At 36.3% G+C, this 23,623-nt stretch overlaps 4 protein-coding genes across 7 annotated transcripts; 3 read left to right on the forward strand and 1 right to left on the reverse strand.

Annotated features, from left to right (window-relative positions):
- Positions 1-7,118: 7,118 nt before the first annotated feature.
- Positions 7,119-8,089, forward strand: LOC108870164 (F-box/FBD/LRR-repeat protein At5g53840). The gene is made up of 3 exons (XM_018655463.2): positions 7,119-7,302; positions 7,400-7,531; positions 7,631-8,089. The coding sequence occupies exons 1-3, from the start codon at positions 7,234-7,236 to the stop codon at positions 7,721-7,723; spliced, it is 294 nt and encodes a 97-aa protein (XP_018510979.1). The 5' UTR covers positions 7,119-7,233; the 3' UTR covers positions 7,724-8,089.
- On the forward strand, positions 7,218-11,222 carry LOC103844838 (putative F-box/FBD/LRR-repeat protein At2g05300). 2 transcript variants are annotated; one of them, XM_033282383.1, is made up of 3 exons: positions 7,218-9,847; positions 9,933-10,072; positions 10,155-11,222. In XM_033282383.1, the coding sequence occupies exons 1-2, from the start codon at positions 8,921-8,923 to the stop codon at positions 10,056-10,058; spliced, it is 1,053 nt and encodes a 350-aa protein (XP_033138274.1). In that variant the 5' UTR covers positions 7,218-8,920; the 3' UTR covers positions 10,059-10,072; positions 10,155-11,222. The 2 variants fall into 2 exon arrangements, with proteins under 2 accessions (XP_033138274.1, XP_033138273.1); XM_033282382.1 differs by having other exon boundaries at positions 9,933-11,222.
- Positions 11,223-11,457: 235 nt separating this feature from the next.
- LOC103844837 (putative FBD-associated F-box protein At5g53635) lies at positions 11,458-15,083 on the forward strand. Its single transcript, XM_033282381.1, has 3 exons — positions 11,458-12,627; positions 12,717-12,860; positions 12,974-15,083. Exons 1-3 carry the CDS (start codon positions 11,701-11,703, stop codon positions 13,250-13,252), a joined length of 1,350 nt encoding a protein of 449 aa, XP_033138272.1. The 5' UTR covers positions 11,458-11,700; the 3' UTR covers positions 13,253-15,083.
- Positions 15,084-17,386: 2,303 nt separating this feature from the next.
- LOC103844839 lies at positions 17,387-23,404 on the reverse strand. 3 transcript variants are annotated; one of them, XM_033282380.1, is made up of 3 exons: positions 21,750-23,404; positions 21,527-21,638; positions 17,387-21,452 (listed from the first exon to the last, which is right to left on the reverse strand). In XM_033282380.1, the coding sequence occupies exon 3, from the start codon at positions 19,884-19,886 to the stop codon at positions 17,439-17,441; it is 2,448 nt and encodes an 815-aa protein (XP_033138271.1). In that variant the 5' UTR covers positions 19,887-21,452; positions 21,527-21,638; positions 21,750-23,404; the 3' UTR covers positions 17,387-17,438. The 3 variants fall into 3 exon arrangements, with proteins under 3 accessions (XP_033138271.1, XP_033138270.1, XP_033138269.1); XM_033282379.1 differs by having other exon boundaries at positions 17,387-21,219; positions 21,312-21,452; positions 21,527-23,404; XM_033282378.1 differs by having other exon boundaries at positions 17,387-21,219; positions 21,312-23,404.
- Positions 23,405-23,623: the final 219 nt, after the last annotated feature.

The raw sequence follows: 23,623 nt of genomic DNA on the forward strand, positions 1-23,623 counted from the left end.
AATAAGCTACATACACCACCGTGAAATAAAGTGAATTGAAATTGTTCAAACTCATATGAAAATCATTGTTAGTTTTTCTTAGTTTAATTTCTTATAAAGCTTATATAATTTGATGTTCGTGCAGGTTACGTAAGCTAAGGATGAGACTCATATGATGACAAAAAAAAAGGATGGGACTCATATAATAAGGAATGTTACAGTGTTGATATTGCAGGGGAATTATTTATGCTTGTTCCTTTATTTAATAATATGTAATTGTTTGAGTTATTAATAATATGTTTCTTTCTTTTGTAGTTTGTTTGAGTTATTTTAGGAAAACAATTAATATGTGGAAAAAATAATCATTTTTAGTGTAAGATTAATTTAATTCTCAATGGCATTTGACTGTAAATATTGTGTAACTTTTAGGGTTATTTTTTATGGGTACTTCTCTTTTAATAATATAGATAGAGATTGAGTTGTTGCATGGGAATTTTGTGGGCAATGTGATTTGCTTGGCCCATGACATATTTTGGTGTCTTATCATAGATGCCCATTAGGTTACAAACCTCTCACATCAAAAGTTGTTTCTGGGATTTGAGTGAGACCTCTGGTTCTGTGAAACGATAGACAAATGTTCATGTTCCACTTGCGATTCAGTAACGAATGATAATAATGATATCAATCAAATTAACCCAACACTTATATTCAATTCCTCTTCTCTGCCTTCTTCATCACCACCATTCAATGTATATACAGATCGAGAGACCTTCTTTCATATTTCTGTTTCACACTTTTCATAAGCTAACAGACGGTTAGGAATGGCAACTTCACAGGTTTTTCTCACTGTATTGAAAGCAGATCGGAGCAGGCATACTGTGGTGACAAGGCTCATGCATTTTTGGGAGGCATAGAATGTGAAGAAAGGTGGGGCACTTATGGGTGTCAGTATGGTATTAGTTGATGAGAAGGTACTTGCTATTTCAATTGAAGCTTGAAGCTTTATTGTGATCACATTTAGAGGTAGTTTATCTTCACCACTTCTGATTGCTTTGTTTTGATCGCATGCTATCCTAATTCATGGATCTATTAGCTTGCATAGTCTGAACACCTTCTGAGAAGGCTCGAACTCCTCAAAGAATGGGCGCTTTATGAGTGCAGTCATAATCGTGAAAGGAAGTATCATCTGGTGATAATGCTACTGATAATTTTTTCTTTACATAATTCTTCCTTGCTGCAGTCTTTTCTTTTGTTAATCTTAAGATTTGTTCTGTGGCCATATCAGCAAACCACAGCGTACAAGCTCAACGCTCTATCTCAAGAATGGAGACAGCTCTGTGTGAAGAATATGAAGATCCAGTCTGCGTGTACTGTGCTTGAGACACAAATCGATTTGTTGAAAAGGGAAGCTGCTGAAAGGTGAAGAAAGTTTTGTTATTACCTCTCTGCATCACTCAAGGGTTGTATTGTAAACACAAAACTAAATACTCTTGTGGTTGGGTTTCAGGGGATGGAACATAGAAAGAAAAACTAGAGAGTGCCTAACCACTTCAATTGCTGTGAGGCAACCCCCGAGCAATCCATCCACCATGTCTCCGCTAAAATTTTGAATGTTTTGATGTTCAAATATTTTTTATAGTACAAGAGAATGATTTTATCAGAAACATACTACATTATTAGGTGAATGCGTGTCTCTCTTTATGTAATACTCCCTCTGTTTTTTAATGTTACATATTCTAGTTTTTTCATACATTTTAATAAAACGCATTAAATTTGCATAATTTTTTGTGTTTATCTTTGTTCCATAATTTTAAGCCAATAAAAATTCAGTAAGTGCAATTAAAATTTTTTAAATTTGTAATTAGTTAATAAAACATGTCTTGAAAATGTAAAAAATAGATCTTTTTTAAACAATTTTTTTTTAGGATACGTAATATTAAGGAACAGAGGAAGTAACATTTTATATTTTTTAACACTGTAGCAATCAAAACTTTACACTGTTGGAGGCAGGTCCGACTTTGAAGGTGTGCCTACAGTGCTTTTGCACAGGGCCCAACATTGGTTTTGGTAATTTTTTATAGAATTTAGAGCCCTAATATTTTTAAAACATTATAAGACAGGGCCCAATAATTTTAATGGTTTTACTTTATAAATTTTTTTTAAAAAAATATAGAACTAGCACTAGGCCATCAATCCCTATGAGACGGGCCTGGTTGGAGGCACCAGTTTGTATTAGGTTCTTCGGGCAAAGTATTGAGTCTAAGGTTTAAGAACCACAATAGGAAAAAATCAAAGTATGTCATCCTCCAGGAACTCCTTCAATACCAAGATGCTCTAGCACTTGTGAAGTTGTTTTGTTTAGTTGGCAAAGAACATTGTTTAACATGTGAGGTTATTTCAGACTTTTTATCCACAACTTTAACCGTTCTTATGTTTTCGTATAAGCTTGGATTTATACTTATGAAACAAAGTATGTTCTTCTATTTGTCTATGTAAAATGGCTTTTTTAAGTGGAACTGAAAGTTCATTTATGACTTTGTTTTTCCTTTAAATATGATTTAGTACGTAATGACTCCGTATATGCATTTTTTTTTGACATGTTGTTGGCAATAGTAACCTCATTTTAATATTTGTATCTAAGTCATTTAAAACGTTGTAAAAAAAAACCCAGTAAAACTTAACAAGAGATTACAACAAGAAAAAAAAAGTACACACAAGTCACTTACCTAGATGATGATCAAATGGAATATAGAGTTGCTTGAATGTAGATTAAAGTGTCTCGGATGATAGCAACTTTATTTCGGCTCAAATACTCTTCAGTTGTAGGTTCTTCAACAGTTACAATCTCTCCATTATCAGGTTCATGATTTCACTCCATAGTGCTTTCCATGATCACATCATTTTACATATCTAACTAGGTGTTTTTCTGCACATTCATGCACAGTGTGCATCAAATAAAAAATTAAATTAAAAATAAAACTTTATTATTATTTTATTATTTTCTTATGAATATCTTAAAATAAATTTTGATTTAGTTAAACATAAAACTAAGGTAAATTAAAAAAAAAATTTATTTTAAATTATATTGAAAAATAGATATGTATATATTTTAAAATTATAATTTTAAAGAGATGTTTTTATCTATTTCTTTGGATAAAATATATTAAATCAATTGTATAAAATAATTTTTTTATAAAAATTGTATAATTATCAAAAAGTAAAACAAAACAATATTTTTAAAATCATAGATATAAAAAAGAAACTAATGATATTATGATTAAAAATTAGCAGTCCACAAAAGGAATGGATGTCTTGGTGTCGTTGATGTGAACCGTATATTCTATGACTAAATCGTAGCTGGTTCTCTTTTCCTGATAGAATTTCATGTTTTGCGAGTTGAGAACTTTGGAAGCTCGACATAGTCAATACGCCAGTAGAATTCATCATTCAATTAGGAGTTGGAAGGAAGATGAAAACCTGTTAGATAGATTTGCAGTCTCTCAGCTGCAGGAGATAATACCACTCTCATATTTCTTCATCTACATGTACCTCATGATGAACATTGATTCACCTATATGGTATTTTGTTTCCATGTGTTTGCATAGATGTTGATTCGGTTGTGAGATTGGAAGTTGCTTGGTCAGAGACTAACAAGAACGCCGGACTGGGATGGATACTGATGAACCATGAACAGAGTATCCCGGGAAAGAGTAAGTTTTATGTCTTCCGCACTAGTGGCGGAGAGCCTATATTGAGCTCAGGGATGTGGTGGATACTTGTCGGAACTTAGAATTAAGAGCGGTGTGATTTGAGTCTGACTCCGCCCAGTTAATCAAAGCCATCAACACCAAATATCCGACCTTGGAGCTCTATGGAATCTTGGCTGATATCCTGCTAATGTCAAATGACTTTTAATCTTTTGATTTTGTGTGGATTTCTCGTGTGAGAAATGTTGAAGTAGATATGCTTGCGAAGAATGCTCTGTCTTTTTATATTAACAATTGGTGGTTAGGGCTGATTTAATCCCCCACCTAACTAGTTTATGAATGAATGATAATTTGTGACAAAAAAAAGTTGTTATTGTTACAAAAAATTTTAACAAAATATTTTGTCACAATATACTTATTTTCTTGTAGTGATTTTTGTTGTTGTATATTTAAAAAACACTATTGTTTGAATTGATCGTTCCAAATAACTTTGTGATTAGAAGTCTTGAAACGACATATATTACAAGAACTTTCAATTTGTGGAACTTTCTAACAATTTGAAATGACATCTATATATCCCAAAGAGATAAATATTCAACTTTCACTATGTGGGACTCATGAAGAACTTTCAGTTAACCATTTAATTTATAGTCGGGAGAAATAAGTCTCGAACTTTCAATCCGGGGATATAGAATGAGACCATAGTTTGGGAAATAAATAATGTTATATTATAAAATTCATAGAAATAGTTCGTTGGCCCTACCAAATATAGCTTAGATATATGTAAAAACCTTTATCATAAAAATATCTCACCTATATTTATTATGTTTGGTTTCAGGTTATTTACCAATACTCTTTTTCGTATGACTACGTCGATTTGGTTGAGTGTTCCAGTTATATGTTACCACCCTTTTCCATTCAAATAGTTTGTCAATTTTTTCTTGAGAACTGCCAGAATCTGAAATCCCTAGTTGTAGTTTATATAAATCATAATTATGTTTTTCTCATATACATGAAGGGTTTATTGCTCATAGTTTCATAATTTTTGTTTCATCCTCTTTTTCTTTAAAAATGGAAAGATGAATAAAAAATTATTAATTGTTCGGAAAGATGAATCAATTCAGATTTATATCTGTCTCTGAATGTTTGTTATCGTCTTTCAAACTTGTTGATCTTAACCCTCGCCTCTTTGGATACGCTTCAGAGTTGGAGCTAGTAAGATACTTTTTAATGAGCCTGACTCTCTTCAAGAAACTCCATTATGTGAAATTTATTACTTCTTCTGTTTCATTCTAATTGTAATTGTTGTTGTAGATTGATTTTTCGTCTTAAAATGAGTATCGTTTTAAAATTTCAGTGCAACATTTATTAACTTTATATTCTATATACAGTAGAACCTCTATAAATTAATAATGTTGAGACTTTAAAATTTTCTTAATTTATAGAGATATTAATTTACAAAAGTTTCCTTATTTAGATTTCTTATTTTAAGATATATTTATTCTAAGACAAGAAAAATATTTTATTTTAGTTTATAGGCATTAATTATTATTTTTTTGAAATTTGACATTTATATTAACTTTATTATAATATATGGTGTATATAATGTATATTGCATAGAACTTAAATGTGGTTTTAGATATAATTCCATTGTGAATTTATAAAACAATATAATAATATGTTCTTACTTATATAAAATATGTATACACAAAAATTATTAATTTATAATTTTAATGGGAAAATATTTTTACATAGAATTTTCTAAAAAATATTATTTTATTATTTTATCGATTTGTGTCAAATTTTGAACCGGCCCAATTGGGACTAACCAAATTTATTAATTTATAGAGATTATTAATTTATCGAGTATTAATTTATAGAGGTTCTACTGTAGTTCTTTATATTTTCCCGTCCATTTTTTATTAGTTGAAATGTGGTTAGGTATTTAGATAATGATATTTTATTTAGAAAATATAAAATTAAATATTTTTTTTTAATTTTTTGCACAAATTTAAAATGACAATTAAAATAAAACAGAAGAAATATGTCAAATTCTAGAAGTATGCAATTTCATTTATTAGATTAGAAATTTTATGCTAGTCAATGTAAATCTGCTTTCTATTTCTATGACAATGTTATTTGTATATTTAATACCTTTTAAATATCACCATTTCTCTTCATATTAAAAATATTTAAGTATAGTAAATTTTTAATTTTCTTTCTATGGCAATGTTATTTGTATATTTAGTATTTTCAAAGGTCAAACTTTCTTTTTTTTTTCTTTTTTTTTTTACTAAAGGCTTTCAAGGTCAAAATTTCTTTCTCTCTTAATATTATCTAACTTAGCTCATAAGTAATCCTGATAGAGTCATCCATAAAGCACAGTCAGAAACTTTTTTATCCAAAATATAGCAGAATTTAAACAAAAGAATTGTGCACACACACACATGTTATGGTGGAGGAAGAAAAAGAGATTTAAGTCCCGTCAGCCATATTATGGTTAGTTCTTACGGTTCTTTTTCTCTTCTTAAGTTTTAGTATAGTCTTCAGAAAACCTAGCCGGATCTTATTTGTTGCGGATTTTTCAGATTTGTTTCCCTCTCTTTCTTGTTCTTTAATTATGATTTTGGAATCATTTATCTTACCATTTCGTCAATACTTCTTGATCGCTGTATAAGAATTTCTTTTGGTTCAGTTAAAAACTTTGCTTAGATTGCTTGGACGACATGTTGTTCCTATTTCATCCAAAACCAGATAGTCCTTTCCATAAACTTCAAGTTTTACATTTTCTGATGCAGATTCTATAGTTGTGTTTTAATTTGAAGAGAAACAAATGGTGGGTAGAAAGAAGAAACCCAAGACTTGTGACCACGGGTCGCATGAAGATAGGATAAGCCCTTTACCTGATGATTTGATATCTCACATCCTTACTCATCTTTCTACATGTGATGTTCTTAGAACAAGTCTTTTATCCAAAAGATGGATAAGTCTTTGGGAACGTGTTCCTGATTTGGACTCTCACTCATTCTCCAGTTTCGATGCCTTAGTAAGATTTACCAACAGTTTATTTGATAAACACAAGTTATCATGGATACACAAACTCAGGTAAAATGTTCGCACCCATGGTATTGATGACACATCTTATCTCACCCCTTGGATAGATGCTGCTATCATTCAAAATAGTCAACATCTCGATGTTCATTTTGCATCCTTATTCATGGATCAAGTTCAGATACCTTTGAACTTGTATACATGTGCGACATTGGTACACTTACGTCTCTATGGGGCATGCATGGTTAATGCTCCGGAGGTTTTTTCCTTACCTTGTCTAAAGATCATGCAGTTAGAATATGTTAACTATAAATCAGCCTTTACAAAATGGAGTGGTTATTGATCCTCCTCTACTCCAGAGTTTGATGATTAAGTGTTACTTAACGAAGAATTTGAAGATAATCAATATAGGTTTCACTGCCAAGGTGGATATTGATATCTCCTTAGGTACAAGCTATGATTTAGATGCTAATGGTTCATCGAAGAAATTAAAAGCATGGTTTGCAAGTTCTTCGCCAGTATTTCAAGGGCCAGATGTCTAGCCATTATTCATATTACTGTTAAGGTATATAGATTTGCAAATATCCAAGTACATAAAAATTCTCTCCATAAGTTTTTTTTTTGTTTAATCAATTAATGCTGTCTCTTACATTTGCTATCAGGTCATCAAGCAATTAGAACCTCAGCTCCAATTTCCTTACCTATCCCAATTGAGCGCTAGCTTTTCTGTGTTCGATCTGAAAGTGTTGCCAATAATTCTTAGGAGCTGCCCAAAGCTAGAATCTCTCATCTTGGTGAAGAATAGCTCTAACCTCTGTTATAATATTGTTTGTGAAGATTGTATCTATGCATCTACTTAACTTGTTTTCCTTTGTTTTTTCTTACTCTCACAGGACTTGGTTGATCGTCCTAGGGATAGTGGAGAGCCAAAGGTGATGTTTTCATCCATGCCTCCTTGTTTGATATCATCGCTTAAGTTTGCTTAATTGAAAAGTCCGATTTTGGGGTATGAAGGAGAAATGGAGCCAGTAAGATACTTCCTGAAGAATTCAAGAGTCCTGGAGAAACTGAGTCTAAGTTTTGAGAACCATAATAGAAAAAAAGCAAATTCTCCAGGAACTCCTTACAATACCAAGATGCTCTAGCCTCTAGCACTTGTGAAGTTGTTTTTCTTCGATTGGAAAAGAACATTGTTTAACATGTGAGGTTATTTAACCTTTCTTATGTCTCTTTATAATTGTTTTCGTGTTATAACAATTTCTGTTTCGACTTTTATTTTATATTTTATGAAACAAAGTATTGTCTTCTATGTGTCTGTAAAACAACTTTTTAAATCGAACTGGGTTTTCATATTTGAGCTTGTTTTTCCATCAAATCTGATTTAGTATGTTGTGAACTTGTATATGCATTTTGTTGTTTTGTTCTTGTCAATATAGTAACATCATTGTTGTATTTGTATCTAAGTCATGGAAAATGTTATACTATTGCAAAATGTGTATTTGAGCATCTCACTGTAAGATGAATATTAATCAAAGAACAATACATGGAAAAACTTATGCTTGCTATGTTTCGAGTTTTAGTTTGTATCAATTTCTGTTTTGAAAATTATATTAAAACATACAACAAACAGTATTTTGAAGAAAAGACGATATATAGTTTTGTAGTGCACATTCAGAAACAAATTGGCCATTCTTTGTCTAAACGTTGATTTGCAAAAAAAAAAATGTTGAGAACAATTAATAAATAATAGGAAACTGTAAATAACAATTAATAAATCATATTAATAAAATATATGATTTCTAGGGCAGTCAAATTACGACCCACATTCATATAAATTAACTTAACCCAAACTTATTAGGGTTTCAGTTGTTGGGCTTCAGTCTAAACAAAACACACTCATTAGTGAGAAAGGTAAACACTCAATTTCCAGGCAAGTGTTTACATTTCCGGAAGTGACTGCATTCCCTTCGGCCAAATAAACCAAAAGACCTTGAAGAACCCTAAGTCCCATTTGATCTAGGTTCTCTCTCTCTCTCTCTCCAAAAGAGCTTCAATGAGATTTTTGATTAGTGTTGGTCGCAGATTTATGTTTTCCTATTTATCTTCACATGCATCCAGGCTGTCTCTCTAAAACTTTTGTTTTCAGTTTTGTTACGCAGACTAGTTTCTACTCCTGAAAAGACATGATTGATAGAGGGAAAACAAAACAAGCTAGTTCCAGAAGGTTGAACCGCGGTTTGAAGGAATATAGGATAAGCCAGTTACCTGATCCATTGATATGTCATGTACTTTCTCTTCTCTCCACAAAAGAAGCTGTTGGAACAAGCATTTTATCTACCCGATGGAGGAATCTCTGGCTTTGGGTTCACCGTTTTGAATTGTCACATTGGGAGTTCCTAGATTTTAACGCCTTTGTGAGTTTTGGTAACAGGTATTTCGACTCAACCAGGCTTTCATGCATACACAATCTCAAGTTAACGATTGATGAAAACGAAGCATCTTATCTCACACCATGGATTGATGCCTTAGTTAAGAGTAAGATCCAACATCTATGTGTTCGCCGTACTGGAGGAGGGTCTTCTTTTCATGAGATGCCCCTAAGCCTTTATGTCTGTGAGACACTGGTATCCTTAAAACTCGTTCAACTAACCTTGGTTGATACGGAGTTTGTTTCCTTACCATGTTTGAAGACTATGCATCTATATAACAACATTTATCCCAAAGAGACCACTTTTGAGAGACTTGTCTCATCTTGCCCTGTCCTAGAAGACTTAATGATAGACGTACTAAGGAATGATGCAAAAGTGTATCGGGTCCATTCTCGATCACTGAAGAGGCTCCGTTTTCTACGAAGTTCTTCTCTCCAGTCTGATTCTGTTCCAGGAGTTGTGATTGATGCTCCTCTACTATGCTCTTTGAGAATCAGTGACGGTGTATCAAAAATGTTTATAGTAAAGGATATGAAGTGCAATGCTAAGCTAGATATCTCTTTCGACTTTGGTTTGGAGGCTTTTGACGAATCAAATGTTTCATCAATAAGCCACATACGCAATTTTCTGTCTGGGATCTCGAGGGTTAGGGATATGACTATATCTGCGTTCACTTTCGAGGTATATAATATATGATGCATGCTGATTTTCTATGATGAAAAGTTTCTAACACAACAATATACACAATTATCTCTGGTTGTTTCAGATCATTCATCACTATTCCAAACTAGAACCCCTGCCTCGGTTTGACTGCATGACCCGCCTGGATGTTATAGTTTGTGCATCTATTTACAATGGTTGCCAACTTTTCTTGAGCGCTGCCCGAATCTGACATCCCTCGAACTGGTAATGATCATCGACTTTTTTCATACCTTTGAAGATTCCATGCATCTTCTCATTGTGTTCTAATCCTCTCTTTTCTCTTTAGGAATTGCGCAATGATGAGGAAATGCATCCCAGGGAGATGAATCAAATAAGTTTTTCATCTGTGCCTGTGTGTTTGCTATCATCTCTAGAGTTTGTTGATTTCGCAATCTGGGGACATTTTCCAGAAATGAAGCTAGTCAGGTACTTACTAGAGAGTTCAACAAGCCTCAAGAAACTCACTCTAAATGTCAACCATGATTCAATAGATTATGACATCTTCTATGAACTACTGAAAATTCCAAGACGCTCAACCATATGTGAAGTCGTCGTTGTTGATTTCTAAGCATGTGACGATTATTATGATTAAATCAGTTTGATGTGGTAAATTCTTTTGCCATACAAGGAATGCAATTTAGGCGATTTGGTATGTTTATTATCGTTGGAGTAAATGAGATGAAACATGTTTTAAGGAACATTTTCAAGACTTCATGTTGTTCGTTGTTCACTTGTTTGATAGCCTCTCTTTTTTTTATTATCATCAAAAATCTGTGTGTAAACGAGTTTTTGACTTTCTTTATTCTTGGCAAAAGAAAATTCTATATAACATGCTGAAATTTGTATTATAATGTGGTTCATGCTTGTCTTTTATTCAAAAGTTAAGACGAAGAAACTGCTTCGAAAGTTAAGCAAAAACCAACACGTGTCACTATTTATCCTTATGTTCTAACAGCATGAGGAGAGACTTAAGTCTACTTTATTGTTATAGATAGATACATATAAAACAAATTGTATAATGATATGTCTATTGCTTCCGACGAGAAAAATACAGTCCTATTTCATTTAATTTTTTTTTCTTACAGAAATCCAGTTCTAATTACAACCTATATATTTGTTAAATTTTGATATTGTTCAATAAAGTTGTCAAAAATTATATTAGATTACTATTAAACAAAAATATAATTACAAAAAACACAAATATAAAATAATTTTTTTAAAAATATAAAACAAAAAATATACCCGTTCTTTCGAGGACAGATCATAATCTAGTATTATATATAAAATTCAAATGCTAACGAACATACTAATATAACAACAATATATATATATATATAAAAAAACTTTTACCTTAATAACAACTGAAAGTTGATGGTCTAAAATGATTAGTAACTGGAAACACCATTGTTGACTCTCATGCTGCAATATATTACCAAGTCAATATGCAATTTCAAACCCTGCGGTTGGGCTGTCTTGGTCGAATTTCTTTAGTTAGATTATTAGTTAACACCCACCGAGCATCGGTTAAGTGGACACAAAGATAGAACCGGAGCAAAATAACCGAGTTGGTCGGTTAAGAACAAAACTAGGGTTTTGATACTTGATTTGTGCTTCATGCCTTGAAGTGTTTTCACCATATTCGTTTGAGCTAGAATTTTGGGCAGATCTGCGGGTAATCATTATAGGGTTTTCTTGTTTGATTCGATTTTCCCGTTTAGGTTGGTTGCAAGCTATGCATCTGTAATCACGTGCTCCAAATCGTTCATATAGAACTTGCATTTTGAATTGTTTTGACGAGTTTTGTTTTTGTTTACTGGAGAAAGGACATATATATGGTTGGTCAAAAGGAAGCGAAGCACGCTTGTTTCAAAGGGTTGCGTCTGAGGTTTAAGGAAGATATAATAAGCCAGCTACCAGATCCTTTGATATGTCACATACTTTATCATCTTCCTTTACAGGAAGCTGTTAAGACTAGCGTTTTGTCCACCCGATGGAGAAGCCTCTGGCTTTGGGTTCCTCGTTTGGAACTTAACTCCCAAGACTTCACAGATCTAAACGCCTTTGTGAGTTTTGGCAACATGTTTTTCAACTCCGATAGGGCTTCATGCATACACAAACTCAAGTTAACTATTACTATTGGTGAAATTGACAATGTTGCTTCCTATGTCTCGTCCTGGATTGATGCAGCTATCAAACGTAAGGTCCAACATCTAGATTTACATTGGTGTGGAGTGTCCAACTTCTTTACCAAACCCTTAAAGTTGTATAACAGTGAGACTTTGGTAGACTTAAAACTCTCTCAAGTACTCTTGGATGATGCCACGCTTGTTTACTTGCCTTGTCTAAAGACTATGCATTTAGAAGATAATTGGTATCCCAATGAAGCCACTTTTGAGAAACTTGTATCATCATGCCCTGTCCTTGAAGAGTTAAATCTTACTATTCATCAGGAAGATACAAAAACCTTTAGGCTGCAGTCTCGGTCACTAAAGAAGCTCAATTTAGTACGAGCTCATTTTCACTTTCGTTCATCTGATCCGGGAGTTGTGATTGATGCTCCTCTACTATGTTGTTTGAGCATTTACGATTACGCATCAGAAAGCTTTATAGTAAACAACTTGGAGTCCAATGCCAAGATAGATATTTCTCTCCTCTTTGGTTCGGGGTTTTTTGATGAACGCAAGAGAAGTAACGTCCACAGTTTTCTCCTCGGGATCACTAGGGTCATGGATATGACGCTATGTGCCAACACTTTCGAGGTATATATATATATATATGTAAATGTATGTGTTAGACATGTAAGTTTATATCATGAAACATTATGACCCATATATTTCTCTGTATCTAGATAATCTGTCGTCAATATTCAGAATTAGACCTGCTGCCTCGCTTTGGTTACATGTCCCACCTGCATGTTACTTTACGTATATCCGATTTGAAATGGTTACCAACCTTTCTTGACAGCTGCCCGAACGTGAAGTCTTTCGTCTTGGTGATGATTCGAATTCTCTTAAGCCTTATGAGTTTTTTTTTCCTCATCTAAATGAAATATATTATATTTTGCGTTTTAATGAATTCACTCTTCTTCTTTTTTTTCCTCATCAGAGTTGGTTTTGTGATTATGAGAAAATGATCTCCGAGGAAATGAGTTTTCCATTTGTACCTCAGTGCATGTTATCGTCTCTAGAGTATGTTGATTTCAAAGTCCGAATCTTGGGACTCACGGCAGAGATGAAGCTAATAAGGTACTTTATAGAGAATTCAGCAATTCTCAAGAGACTCACTCTACGTTTGGTGGGTAATTCAGCTAGAGATAATTATACTCTCAAAGAACTTCTCCGAATCCCAAGAGGCTCTACCAATTGTGAAGTCGTTATCCTTTGATTGGTAAAAGACTAAAGAGTAGCTAGAGGTTTTGTGGTTTCTGTGTCAAGTGTAGTTTCATAAGCGCAAATTATTTCAGGAATCTCCAAACTATCCTCCCTCCTATGATTGGGCAGTGTAGACTTTTGATATGTTCCTTTTTATTCATAAAATCAACATGTAGTTTTGGTGGTTTATATGACAATATGCAGTTTCCTGGCAAGAACCATTATTAGTTTGATTTGCTCATTCATTTCTGAGTTTCCCATGGCAGCTCTTATTAGAGAACTCTTGGTGAAATCAAACTGAGCCATTAACTTTCATTAATATGAGACATAGAGACAAATAAAAATTGATCTTACAGACCAAACAAAATCTACGTTGAATAAACTGAAAATCTGGTAACAAAGAGAAAAGTTTGATAGTCGAAACGAGACGCTTTCTCTTTCTCTCCAACTTTCCTCTCGAAACTCAAAACAAAATCTGATAAAGCTCCGGCGTCCGGCTAGCGCGTGAGCACCACCACCGGCGCCGGAGGCTCCCTTCTCTCTATACCTCGGTTTTTCCCTTTGCTTCTCCACCGGTTTGTCCTTCTCCCATCCGATATGCTTCAGAAACTGGTTTTGGGTTTTGTTCCCGGTGAAGGCCTTGCTCGAGAGAGGTTCGATCTGGTGATGTTCCGCTTTATCTGGTCTCTTGGCGAGGTTGTGTAGTGATTTCAGGTGGTTTGGAGCCGGCTTTTAGGGTTTAATGGAGGAGATCTGATTTTTAACACTTTCAGATTTGCTCTCGGTGCTCATCGTCCTTGGCGGAGGAGTGAAGGTTTGGCTTCCCTGGTTTGAGGTTCATTGTAATCTCTGGCCGGTGGTGTCGTTCGGTATCGTCGGTGGACATAACTTCTCTCCTCGGTGTCTTGGAGTTTGGGTGTCTAGTCGGCGGTGTCTAGTGAACTCCGGAGGATCCTTCTACCTCGGAGCCGTGTCTTGAGTTTGGGCTACGCAGGCGGAGATGGTGGCTCGACTCTGTTCCGGCACGTGGGGGTTACGAGAACAGCTTTAAATGTAGTCGTCTATGGCTCTTCGGCGGCTATTCGTCGACCCTCTTCGCTATGGACCTCCGCTGCTTTGTCTCTCTATGGTTCTTCGGGTTGGTGATGGCGGTCTTCCTCTCGAAGTTTGTCTCTCGGTTCACATTGCTTCCTCTTCCCTGTTGGCACCAGGAAGAGGCTTAACAAGCACGGTCTTCTGCTTCTCGGTTCTCGACAAGCAGCAAATGTCAATGCGAATTGAGCTTTTGGTCTTCATTGGTCGTTTGCTCTTTGGCGCTTGGTGTCAACATTTGGCTGATTCACATATCCCAGTGTCAAAGGTGGTCACTTGAACAGCTTTGGTAGTGTGATAAGCATTTTTCGTGCAGGTTGGGAGGCTTTCTATATGGAGTTTGGTGGTGAGCACAAGCCCGATTCTTGCATTGTTCGGCGTTTGAGGTAATTTTTCCTTGTATGTCTTGCGCTTCATCGACAAAGAAGAATGCAAACCCGACAAGATCACTGATTATCAGCTCCTTCAGGCGACGTCTCGGGGACTCCGGCATCCGAGAGGTAAAACCCACTTCCCCGGGATTAACATCAATAGAAGAGAACGGTCATCGGTAGTTTAGTGATTACTAAGCTATTTAGCAGAACGCGTCGGTTTAGTGGTGGTGCGAAACTATATTAGCAAACGTATTGATCTAGATTGTTTTGTTCGAGTCCGGTTTGTATTTCGACTTTGACGCTCTTTCGGGTTGATTAAAAAAAAAAAAAAAAAAAAAAAAAAAAAAAAGAAAAAAGTTTGAACCACAGCTTGTCATACACGCTACCGACCATTGGCAAGAATATGGCACACATGTCATTACCAAGACTGTTTATTTTCGCTTCGTTTATAGCTCAACTGCTCACTCTCCTCATATTATATATATTGTTAACAGTTGGAGACCCAAAGCTCACTCTCTCTTATGTGGCTATGCTTTTAGGTTTGATCATTTCCTAAATTCTCAGAAAGACAAAATTAGGAGATTGTCACGCCTGCTTCAGCTGTTATATGCCTTTTCAATTTTCACATGATCAATTTGTTCATCCACAAGTTAAAATCAGAGCTTTCTTTGTTGCTTCGCCATAAAGTCACAACTCTGTCTTCCTCTTTGCACTGTTTTGTCATTCTTCTTTAACCCCTGAGATTGAGCCATAGGAGTCATTGCCACATACATTGAGTTTGGAGATGATAAAGCTGCTGCTGCCGCCACTTTGTACGTTGCTGCTGAAACTGACGCTGTTACCATTTTCTGCGCACCTTCTCTGACTTGAATGTAGTCCCCTTCCATCATAAACAGCTGCAGCCAAAACATGTTTTAACACACTTGTTTTTTTTTTTTGAGAAGATGAATAAATGATTTAAGAATTGGGATGAGTGGTAAGATCAAAGATCGTATCTACTGGAAATACACTCTTTATTGATGAAGCAACTCGAGAATTACAACAATGGAGGATTCTATCACCTGAATCCTCAACTACTCTATCACCTGAGTAGCTCTCAGCTCATATGCTAAGATTCACAATTGTAAACTCTCGATAACCGTCTAACAAACTCTCAGCTAGTATTTATAGTCTCTCTACTTAACACACACGTGTCTTTATTTCATCCTTTATTACTCTTCAAGCTTCCTCGTTCAGCTACGCGACTCCTCTCTTCTCTTCACTCTTCTTCAATCTTCTCCTCTCATAAGTATGCTTGTACCTATCAATACTCCCCCCATTGAGAGCAAGCTTGCCCTCTGTTTGACCGTCTGTTTGTGGCTGAAAAGCTGTACTATACTTCAGTTTAGTGCCCGAGAGACGAAACAAATCCTTCCAAAAGTTGCTCAAAAAAATCCTGTCACGATCCGAGACAATCGACTTTGGAAAGCCGTGGAGACGAACGACCTCTGACATGAATTTACTTGCCACATCCACTGCTGTAAACGGGTGTTTCAGTCCTATAAAGTGGCCATATTTACTCAAGCGATCAACAACGACCATGATCACGTTAATACCGTGAGAAGTAGGCAGACCTTCCACAAAATCCATTGAGATATCTTCCCATACACGCTCTGGAACTGGTAGGGGTTGTAGTAACCCTGCCGGTGATAGTGTAGAGTACTTGTGAGTTTGGCAAACTCCACATTCTGAGACATACTTCTGCACCGTCTTGTATAACCCTTCCCAATGGAACATTGTCTGAACTCTCTTTACTGTCTTTAATACTCCTGAGTGACCCCCTATTTTCCCATCATGACATTCAAACAGGATCAACGGTATCAACGTCGACTGTTTCGGTATAACCAACCTCTGCTTGTACCATAATTTGTTATCAATCACTCGATAATGCGCGTTAACTGATTCTCCCTTTTTCACCAACGAAATCATCCTCTGCAATTCTACATCCGCCGCTATTTCGTTGTATATATCTTGGATTTGAATGACTGAAGGCATTGTCAATGCCAAACAGACTGATCCACAGTGTAATAAACTCCCATTTTCAATCCGAGACAACCCATCTGCCGCTTTATTGTCGCAACCCGGCTTGTATACGATATCAAAGTCATAGCCTAGAAGTTTCGTCAACCATTTCTGATACTCCATGTTCACTTCCTTCTGCTCCAACAAATACTTCAGGCTCCGTTGATCTGTATGGACCACGAACTTCCTACCAAGTAGATAATGTTTCCATTTTTGTACCGCAAAAACCACTGCCATGAGTTCCCTCTCGTATGCTGGTTTCAGCCTCTCTCTTGGTGTTAGAGCATGGCTGAAGTATGCGATTGGTTTCTTGTTCTGCATTAAGACGGCTCCCACCCCAAAACCCGACGCATCAGTCTCAATTATAAATGGCTTCGTAAAATCAGGTAGGGCCAATACAGGAGCTGAAACCATGGCTTTCTTCAAATGGTCAAATGATTCTTGTGTTCCTGTTGTCCACCCAAAATTGTCCTTCTTAAGTAACTCCGTCAATGGCCTCGCGATGATGCCATAATTTTTCACATACTGTCGGTAATATCCTGTTAAACCCAAAAACCCTCTCAACTGCTTTACTGTCTTTGGAGTTGGCCATTCTTTCATACTCCTTGTTTTTGAAGAATCAGTGGCTACTCCATCTTTAGAAATAATGTGGCCTAAGTACTCTACTTGAGATTAGCCGAAAGAGCACTTCTTCTTGTTTGCCAGTAACTGCTGCTCAGCTAAAATCTGTAGGACAATCCGCAGATGCTGCTCATGTTCCTCCATGTTGCGGCTGTAAATCAACACATCATCGAAGAAAACTAATATGAACTTGCGTAAATACGGTCTGAAGATGGAGTTCATTAACGCCTGAAATGTTGCCGGGGCATTAGTAAGTCCAAATGGCATGACTAGAAACTCATAATGACCCCCTACAGTTCTGAAAGCAGTCTTCTCGATGTCTGTCTCTTTCATTCGTATCTGATGGTATCCTGCTCTCAGATCAATCTTCGAGAAAACTGTAGCGCCATGTAGTTCATCCAAAAGTTGATCAATCACCGGTATTGGGAACCTGTCGGGCACTGTCACTTTGTTTAAGGCTCTGTAGTCGATACAAAAACGCCATGACCCATCTTTCTTCTTGACTAATAGGACTGGGCTGGAGAAAGGACTGGTACTTTCTCTTATTATGCCTGCTTGTAACATCTCACTAACCATCTTCTCCATCACTACTTTGGTTGCGTGAGGATATCTGTAAGGGCGTACAGATATTGCAGTCACCCCTGGATTCAAGTTTATTGCGTGATCATAGCCTCGGAAGGGTGGTAAACCCGTGGGCATTGCAAAAACATGATCAAACTCATCCAGCAAGGACTGCAGCTTTCTCGGAATTTCTGGAATGGATGGGGTTACCTCGCTTGCTGAGAACAAAAGCGCTTCTCTTCCTCTTGTCTCAGCATTAGAGATAGGAGACAGTGACTTTAATGAGATTGAAGAACAATGCAAGTGTGGATCTCCGAACAATGTCACTCTGTGTCCTTGATACACGAATGACAGTTCCTGCTTCTTCCAATCTACTTCGCATTTTCCCAACGTCTCTAGCCACTGAATTCCTAAAATAACATCAACCATTCCCAATTCCAAAGCTATAAAATCCGAAATGAATTCGGTTTCTGCTAAGCGAAAAGTAACAGCCTTGCACACGCCTGTGCCATTAACTGTTGCTCCATTGCCTAGCAGAATGTCGAGGCTCGTATCAGCATAAACTTTCAATTTGAGCCTCTGCACCGTATTAGGTGAGATGAAATTATGGGAAGCTCCACTGTCAAACATGACAATAACGTTGTAGTTGTTGATCTTCCCATAAAGTTTTGTTGTTCTTGGTGATTGCTTTCCCACAAACGAATTCAATGAAAGAATCCTCATTTCTTTAGCTGGAGCATACACAATCACCTCTTCCTCCGAGTTCTCATCTTCCTCCAAAACTTCCATTTCCAGACCATTGACGACTGTTAGGATTCTCATCTCCTTATTGGGACATATGTGTGCTCTTGTCCAACCATTGGCACCGCATTTGAAACATATGAACTCCTTCCTCATCCTATCTAACTCCTCCTTAGAATGCTTCAAACGAGGCCGCAGATTCGCAGTTGTAGTACTCGTGGTGCTATCTTTCTTCTGATTCTCTGCTCCACTTACTCCACCTGCAGTCTGATTTCGTTTGTCATTCCCACTCCAAAGTCTGTGTGAATTATAGCCAGATGAAGACTTTAACGCATTTGACTGAGATTGGTTCTGATAACGATTTCCCCCTGCACTGACCACTTTACAGAATGCGCTTGTTTCCATTCTCAAGACAGCTGCGATGTGGTTCTCCAGTCCTTTAGGCTCTTTCATTCTGATTACCTCTTTCATCTCTTGTGTGAGTCCGTTGTAGAAGATCTTGATCAAGAACTCATCAGTTAATCCCGGAACCAATTCTGATAACTCTTCGAACTCAGATACATACTCAGCCACTGAACCTGTTTGCTTAAGTGCAATGAGACGACTTGCTGGTTCTTCTTCAATAGACTCAGTGAACCGCAAAAGCAATTTCTCCTTGAACTCTTGCCAATTCTGAAACCCACTCCTCTTCAGCTCCCAGCCAAACCACTTCTTCACACACCCTTCCAAACTTAATGCAACAAGCTCTAGTTTCTCCATATCCTCATATCTCCCAATACTAAACCATCTCTCAACGTCTGTGATCCATACGTAAGGTTGCTTCCCCGAGAACACAGGCATTGGTATCTTTTTCAACATCGAATCTCTAGTATCCAAATTCATATTCCCAGATCGATAACCTAGCGATTGTTCTTCCCGGTTTCGTTCCCAGTGACGAGAGTGTACCTGATCGCGGGAGGAACTTGGCTGTGAATGATGTTGTTGATTCCGTAGTGGATCAAGGCGCTCTAAGATTTGTCGCATCGCGTTGAGCTCTTGATTCGTCTTCTCCTGATTACTCTCTACCTCCTTCATCGCGCGATTGAGTCTCGAGTAACCACCTCTCAAGAAATCCACCGTCATATCGGATTCCTCGACCTCAAATTCCTCTTCGGAACCGATCATCGGAGTCTCTGGTGCTATCTTCGCCTTCGACATCGTTCTCGAAACTCGTCGTTTCCGCCGTAGATCGGATCGATCGCAACTTCGTCTTCTCCGTGATCGTCCAAATCTCCGCCGCAGTCGCGTGATCTCGAACCAGTTTCACCGCACCAATTGGTAAGATCAAAGATCGTATCTACTGGAAATACACTCTTTATTGATGAAGCAACTCGAGAATTACAACAATGGAGGATTCTATCACCTGAATCCTCAACTACTCTATCACCTGAGTAGCTCTCAGCTCATATGCTAAGATTCACAATTGTAAACTCTCGATAACCGTCTAACAAACTCTCAGCTAGTATTTATAGTCTCTCTACTTAACACACACGTGTCTTTATTTCATCCTTTATTACTCTTCAAGCTTCCTCGTTCAGCTCCGCGACTCCTCTCTTCTCTTCACTCTTCTTCAATCTTCTCCTCTCATAAGTATGCTTGTACCTATCAATGAGACAGACCTCGAGATGGCTAGCAACACCACTTTGTAAGAATCTAGCCTTAGCACATCACGGAACTGTGAAGAAATGTCTTGAAAGTTATTCTCTGATCAGTGCCGGCTCAATGGGGGGACAAGCGGTGCGATCGCCCCGGGCCCAAGCCCGTGTCCCCCCGTATAATACTAATTAAGGGGCTCATTTTTTTTATAAATCTATATTTTTATATATAAAAAAATTATAAATATAATAAATCAAAATAAAAAGGGCCCAGAATTATTTGATATGTATATAGTTTTATTTTCATTATAAATATATACAAAATATTACATATTAAATTTTATATATAATTTATATTATAAGTATATAAATTTTAGAAGGTAAAAATTTTTTTTTGCCCTAGGGCCCCTAAAAATGTTGAGCCGGCCCTGTCTCTGATCCATTGCTAGATTCCACTAACTGTATGTAAAAGGGGCACTCTCTAAGATAGTATCGTTTTGAACAAGTTCCATTAGAATGTAGTTAACAAGAACATCCCCTACCTGTTTATTTACAGAGGACGATGGTGTACTTGATCCCTACTGAGCTCCATTGCTAGATTGAACATCCAGATCACTTTGAGCAGGGGACCGTCCGTAGGCACTTACATGATTCTGTTTAGGCATCTCTGAACTAGCCTGCGGAGAAAGACTACATATGGTCATTAACCTGTAGCTTTCTTCCAACAAAAGATGGATTCTTAGTCTTCACACATTTTGCTGCAGTAACACTGACGGTGCAACTTGAGGTGAAGGCCCCCGAGTAATCTCTTGTTGGTGCATGACAAATGAGTGCAGAGGGTTCATCTGACCCGCTTGAAGGTACCCATGCCTCCTCAGAAGATCAACATCCCTTTTCTACACAATTGAAAAGGCAGCCTTGGTTAAGTTAGGATCCATTTCAAAAGTGCTTTAGCATGGATTGTTTCATTGCCAAGAGAACACAAAACCTCGATTTGAATGCCGCTCTTCTTGATAATCTGGGAGTCACCATTAAAATTGGTTTTGGAGCCACCTCCTCCTCTTTCCTTTAAATTGGCAAGCTCATGCTTCTCTCAGCTGCTCATCCTTGTTTCTTGAGCAATCCTATTCTACAAGATAAAGAACCTAATGTTTAGTGTAATTATTCATTGTCAAAATAACACTACAAGATTCATGAGAGAACCTGTTCCTGCAATTCAGCGTATTGTCTCTCTTTCTCCTGAAAACGCTCCTCAAGTTCAGATATTTTATGTACATTTTAGGACCTCTCAGCTTCAAAGTGATCACGCTCCCTTCTGCATATTTGGAAAGAAAGAAAGAAAGAAAAAAGTAGCATCCATATGTAAACTCCTCACTAAGTAAACCTGTGAAATGAAAATGTGTAAGACCTTAAAGGAAAAAAGAACCTTAGAGTAGCAACTTCTTGGTTTTGTTCTCTGAGTAGACTCTCATTCGCCCAGGCCTGGTAAGAGAGTACAAGGACAACTTAGTATCAAACCATTCAGAAGTGATTAACCTCTGGTTTAGCTTTAACCATTCCAAAACAAGAAAGCAAGAAGAAGTTAAAGATTGTGCACACCATCCCCAACCATATTGATGAAGAACACGAGTAGCTAGCTATCAAGTATGACCGTCCGTTCCGAATCCCCACAATAACCTCTTCTTCCTCTTCCTCTTCCCTAACCAGTTCCCGACAACAGACGGTCTGAAACAATCCAGCCGCCATTTGCATCACCACAATGAACCAAAACGCATGAATGTTCCAGAAAATCCCATCCTTCCTTCAGACACATGATTCACGTCCCCTTCTTCCTTCATGAAGAAGTTGCCCATAGGCCAAGGATACCCGTTGCTGTGTTCTCGCTGTGACTTAGTGCTCGACTCTGGGTGTACATTAAAGAAACGTCTTTGGGCTCCAGTTTCGTAAAAAAAATTGTTTAGTTTTATTTTATTAAGCTTTGCTGTAAAACTTAGTTGGCTCGAAAAGCTGTTGGTTAAGTCATTATGTTTCGAGGAAATGTTCTCGGATAACTTTTGTTCCACAAAAATTACTTTTTAAGACCATCTCCAACAATAGATATTGTGTTAGAGTTTTAAATCAATTTTTCATTAAAAATAATCAAATTAAAAATTTTAAGTACTTGTTTAGTTTTAATTCCTCCAATGGTAGAACCAATTAAAGGTTCTAAATTTCAAAATTTTGAAAGAGAAAGAAAAACAATTGGATTTAATTTTTTTTCCTTTAAATTACTACCCTGTCAGTAAGTGACATCTATCACTTAGAAGTGGTTCCAAAACATCTATTTTTAGAACCACATCTATCTATTTTTCTTCTTTTTGATTTAATTTGAATATAAAATTACTTAGAACCATGAGATAAAACCTTCATAGATACTCCATTGGAGATGGTCTAAGTTTTCTGTAAAAAGTTATATGAGTCCCATTTTAATGTATCGCCCGTGGCATATTTGGATTGAATCTAGGGGGGATTCGCCAAATATGACTCAAAACATAATTTTTAATGCAAACATATACCTAAACTTTAATCAAATACAAAACTAATTTAAAAGTCTTGTGAAATTACAGTCAGCTTTTTGTGACTAAACAAAAAAACAGAAACTATTTTTACGAATATAACCCTAGTAAGTCGTCTGAAATGCCGGAAGTCGTCTTGACGACTTACTTGACTTCCAAGCAAGCCGTCTAGTGTAGTTGATTTTAAAAATAAATTTTTAAATTTTAAAAAAATTATTTTGACAAATGAAAAATTAAAATAATGTAATTACAAACAATTTTAAGTAATCTAAATTAAGATATAATAAAATTGAATTGTTTTCAGCATAGATGAGTGAAAGTAATTAATCACGATATTCTTCGGTTTTAAGTTTGACAACATATGTTGTAGTATTGTATGTATTCTTAGGGTTAGATTTTGGAAAGCTTGAAGGTTTTTTTTTGAAAAATTAAAATTTTACCTATAAGTGTTTATTTTTGTGTATAGTAAACACTTTTGAAGTTTAATTTGATTTTATGAAGTGTTTAGATAGTTAATTAAGTTTAGGGGTTATGTTTAGGGTCTAGACGACTAACTTGTAAGTCGTCTGGTGAATAATTTAAACCAGACGACTTACATGTAAGTCGTCCAAATATTCCTGCCTAAAAGTAAAAAAACAAATTTCCCGCTTAAATAATTTAAACCTGACGAATTACTTGTAAGTCGTTTAGGAAGTCTTCTATTTTATTTTCCTGCTAAAAATATTTTAGTTTCCTGCTAAAAAAA

Source organism: Brassica rapa, chromosome A10 (genome assembly GCF_000309985.2).
Source record: "Brassica rapa cultivar Chiifu-401-42 chromosome A10, CAAS_Brap_v3.01, whole genome shotgun sequence".
Classification (NCBI taxonomy): Eukaryota; Viridiplantae; Streptophyta; class Magnoliopsida; order Brassicales; family Brassicaceae; genus Brassica; species Brassica rapa.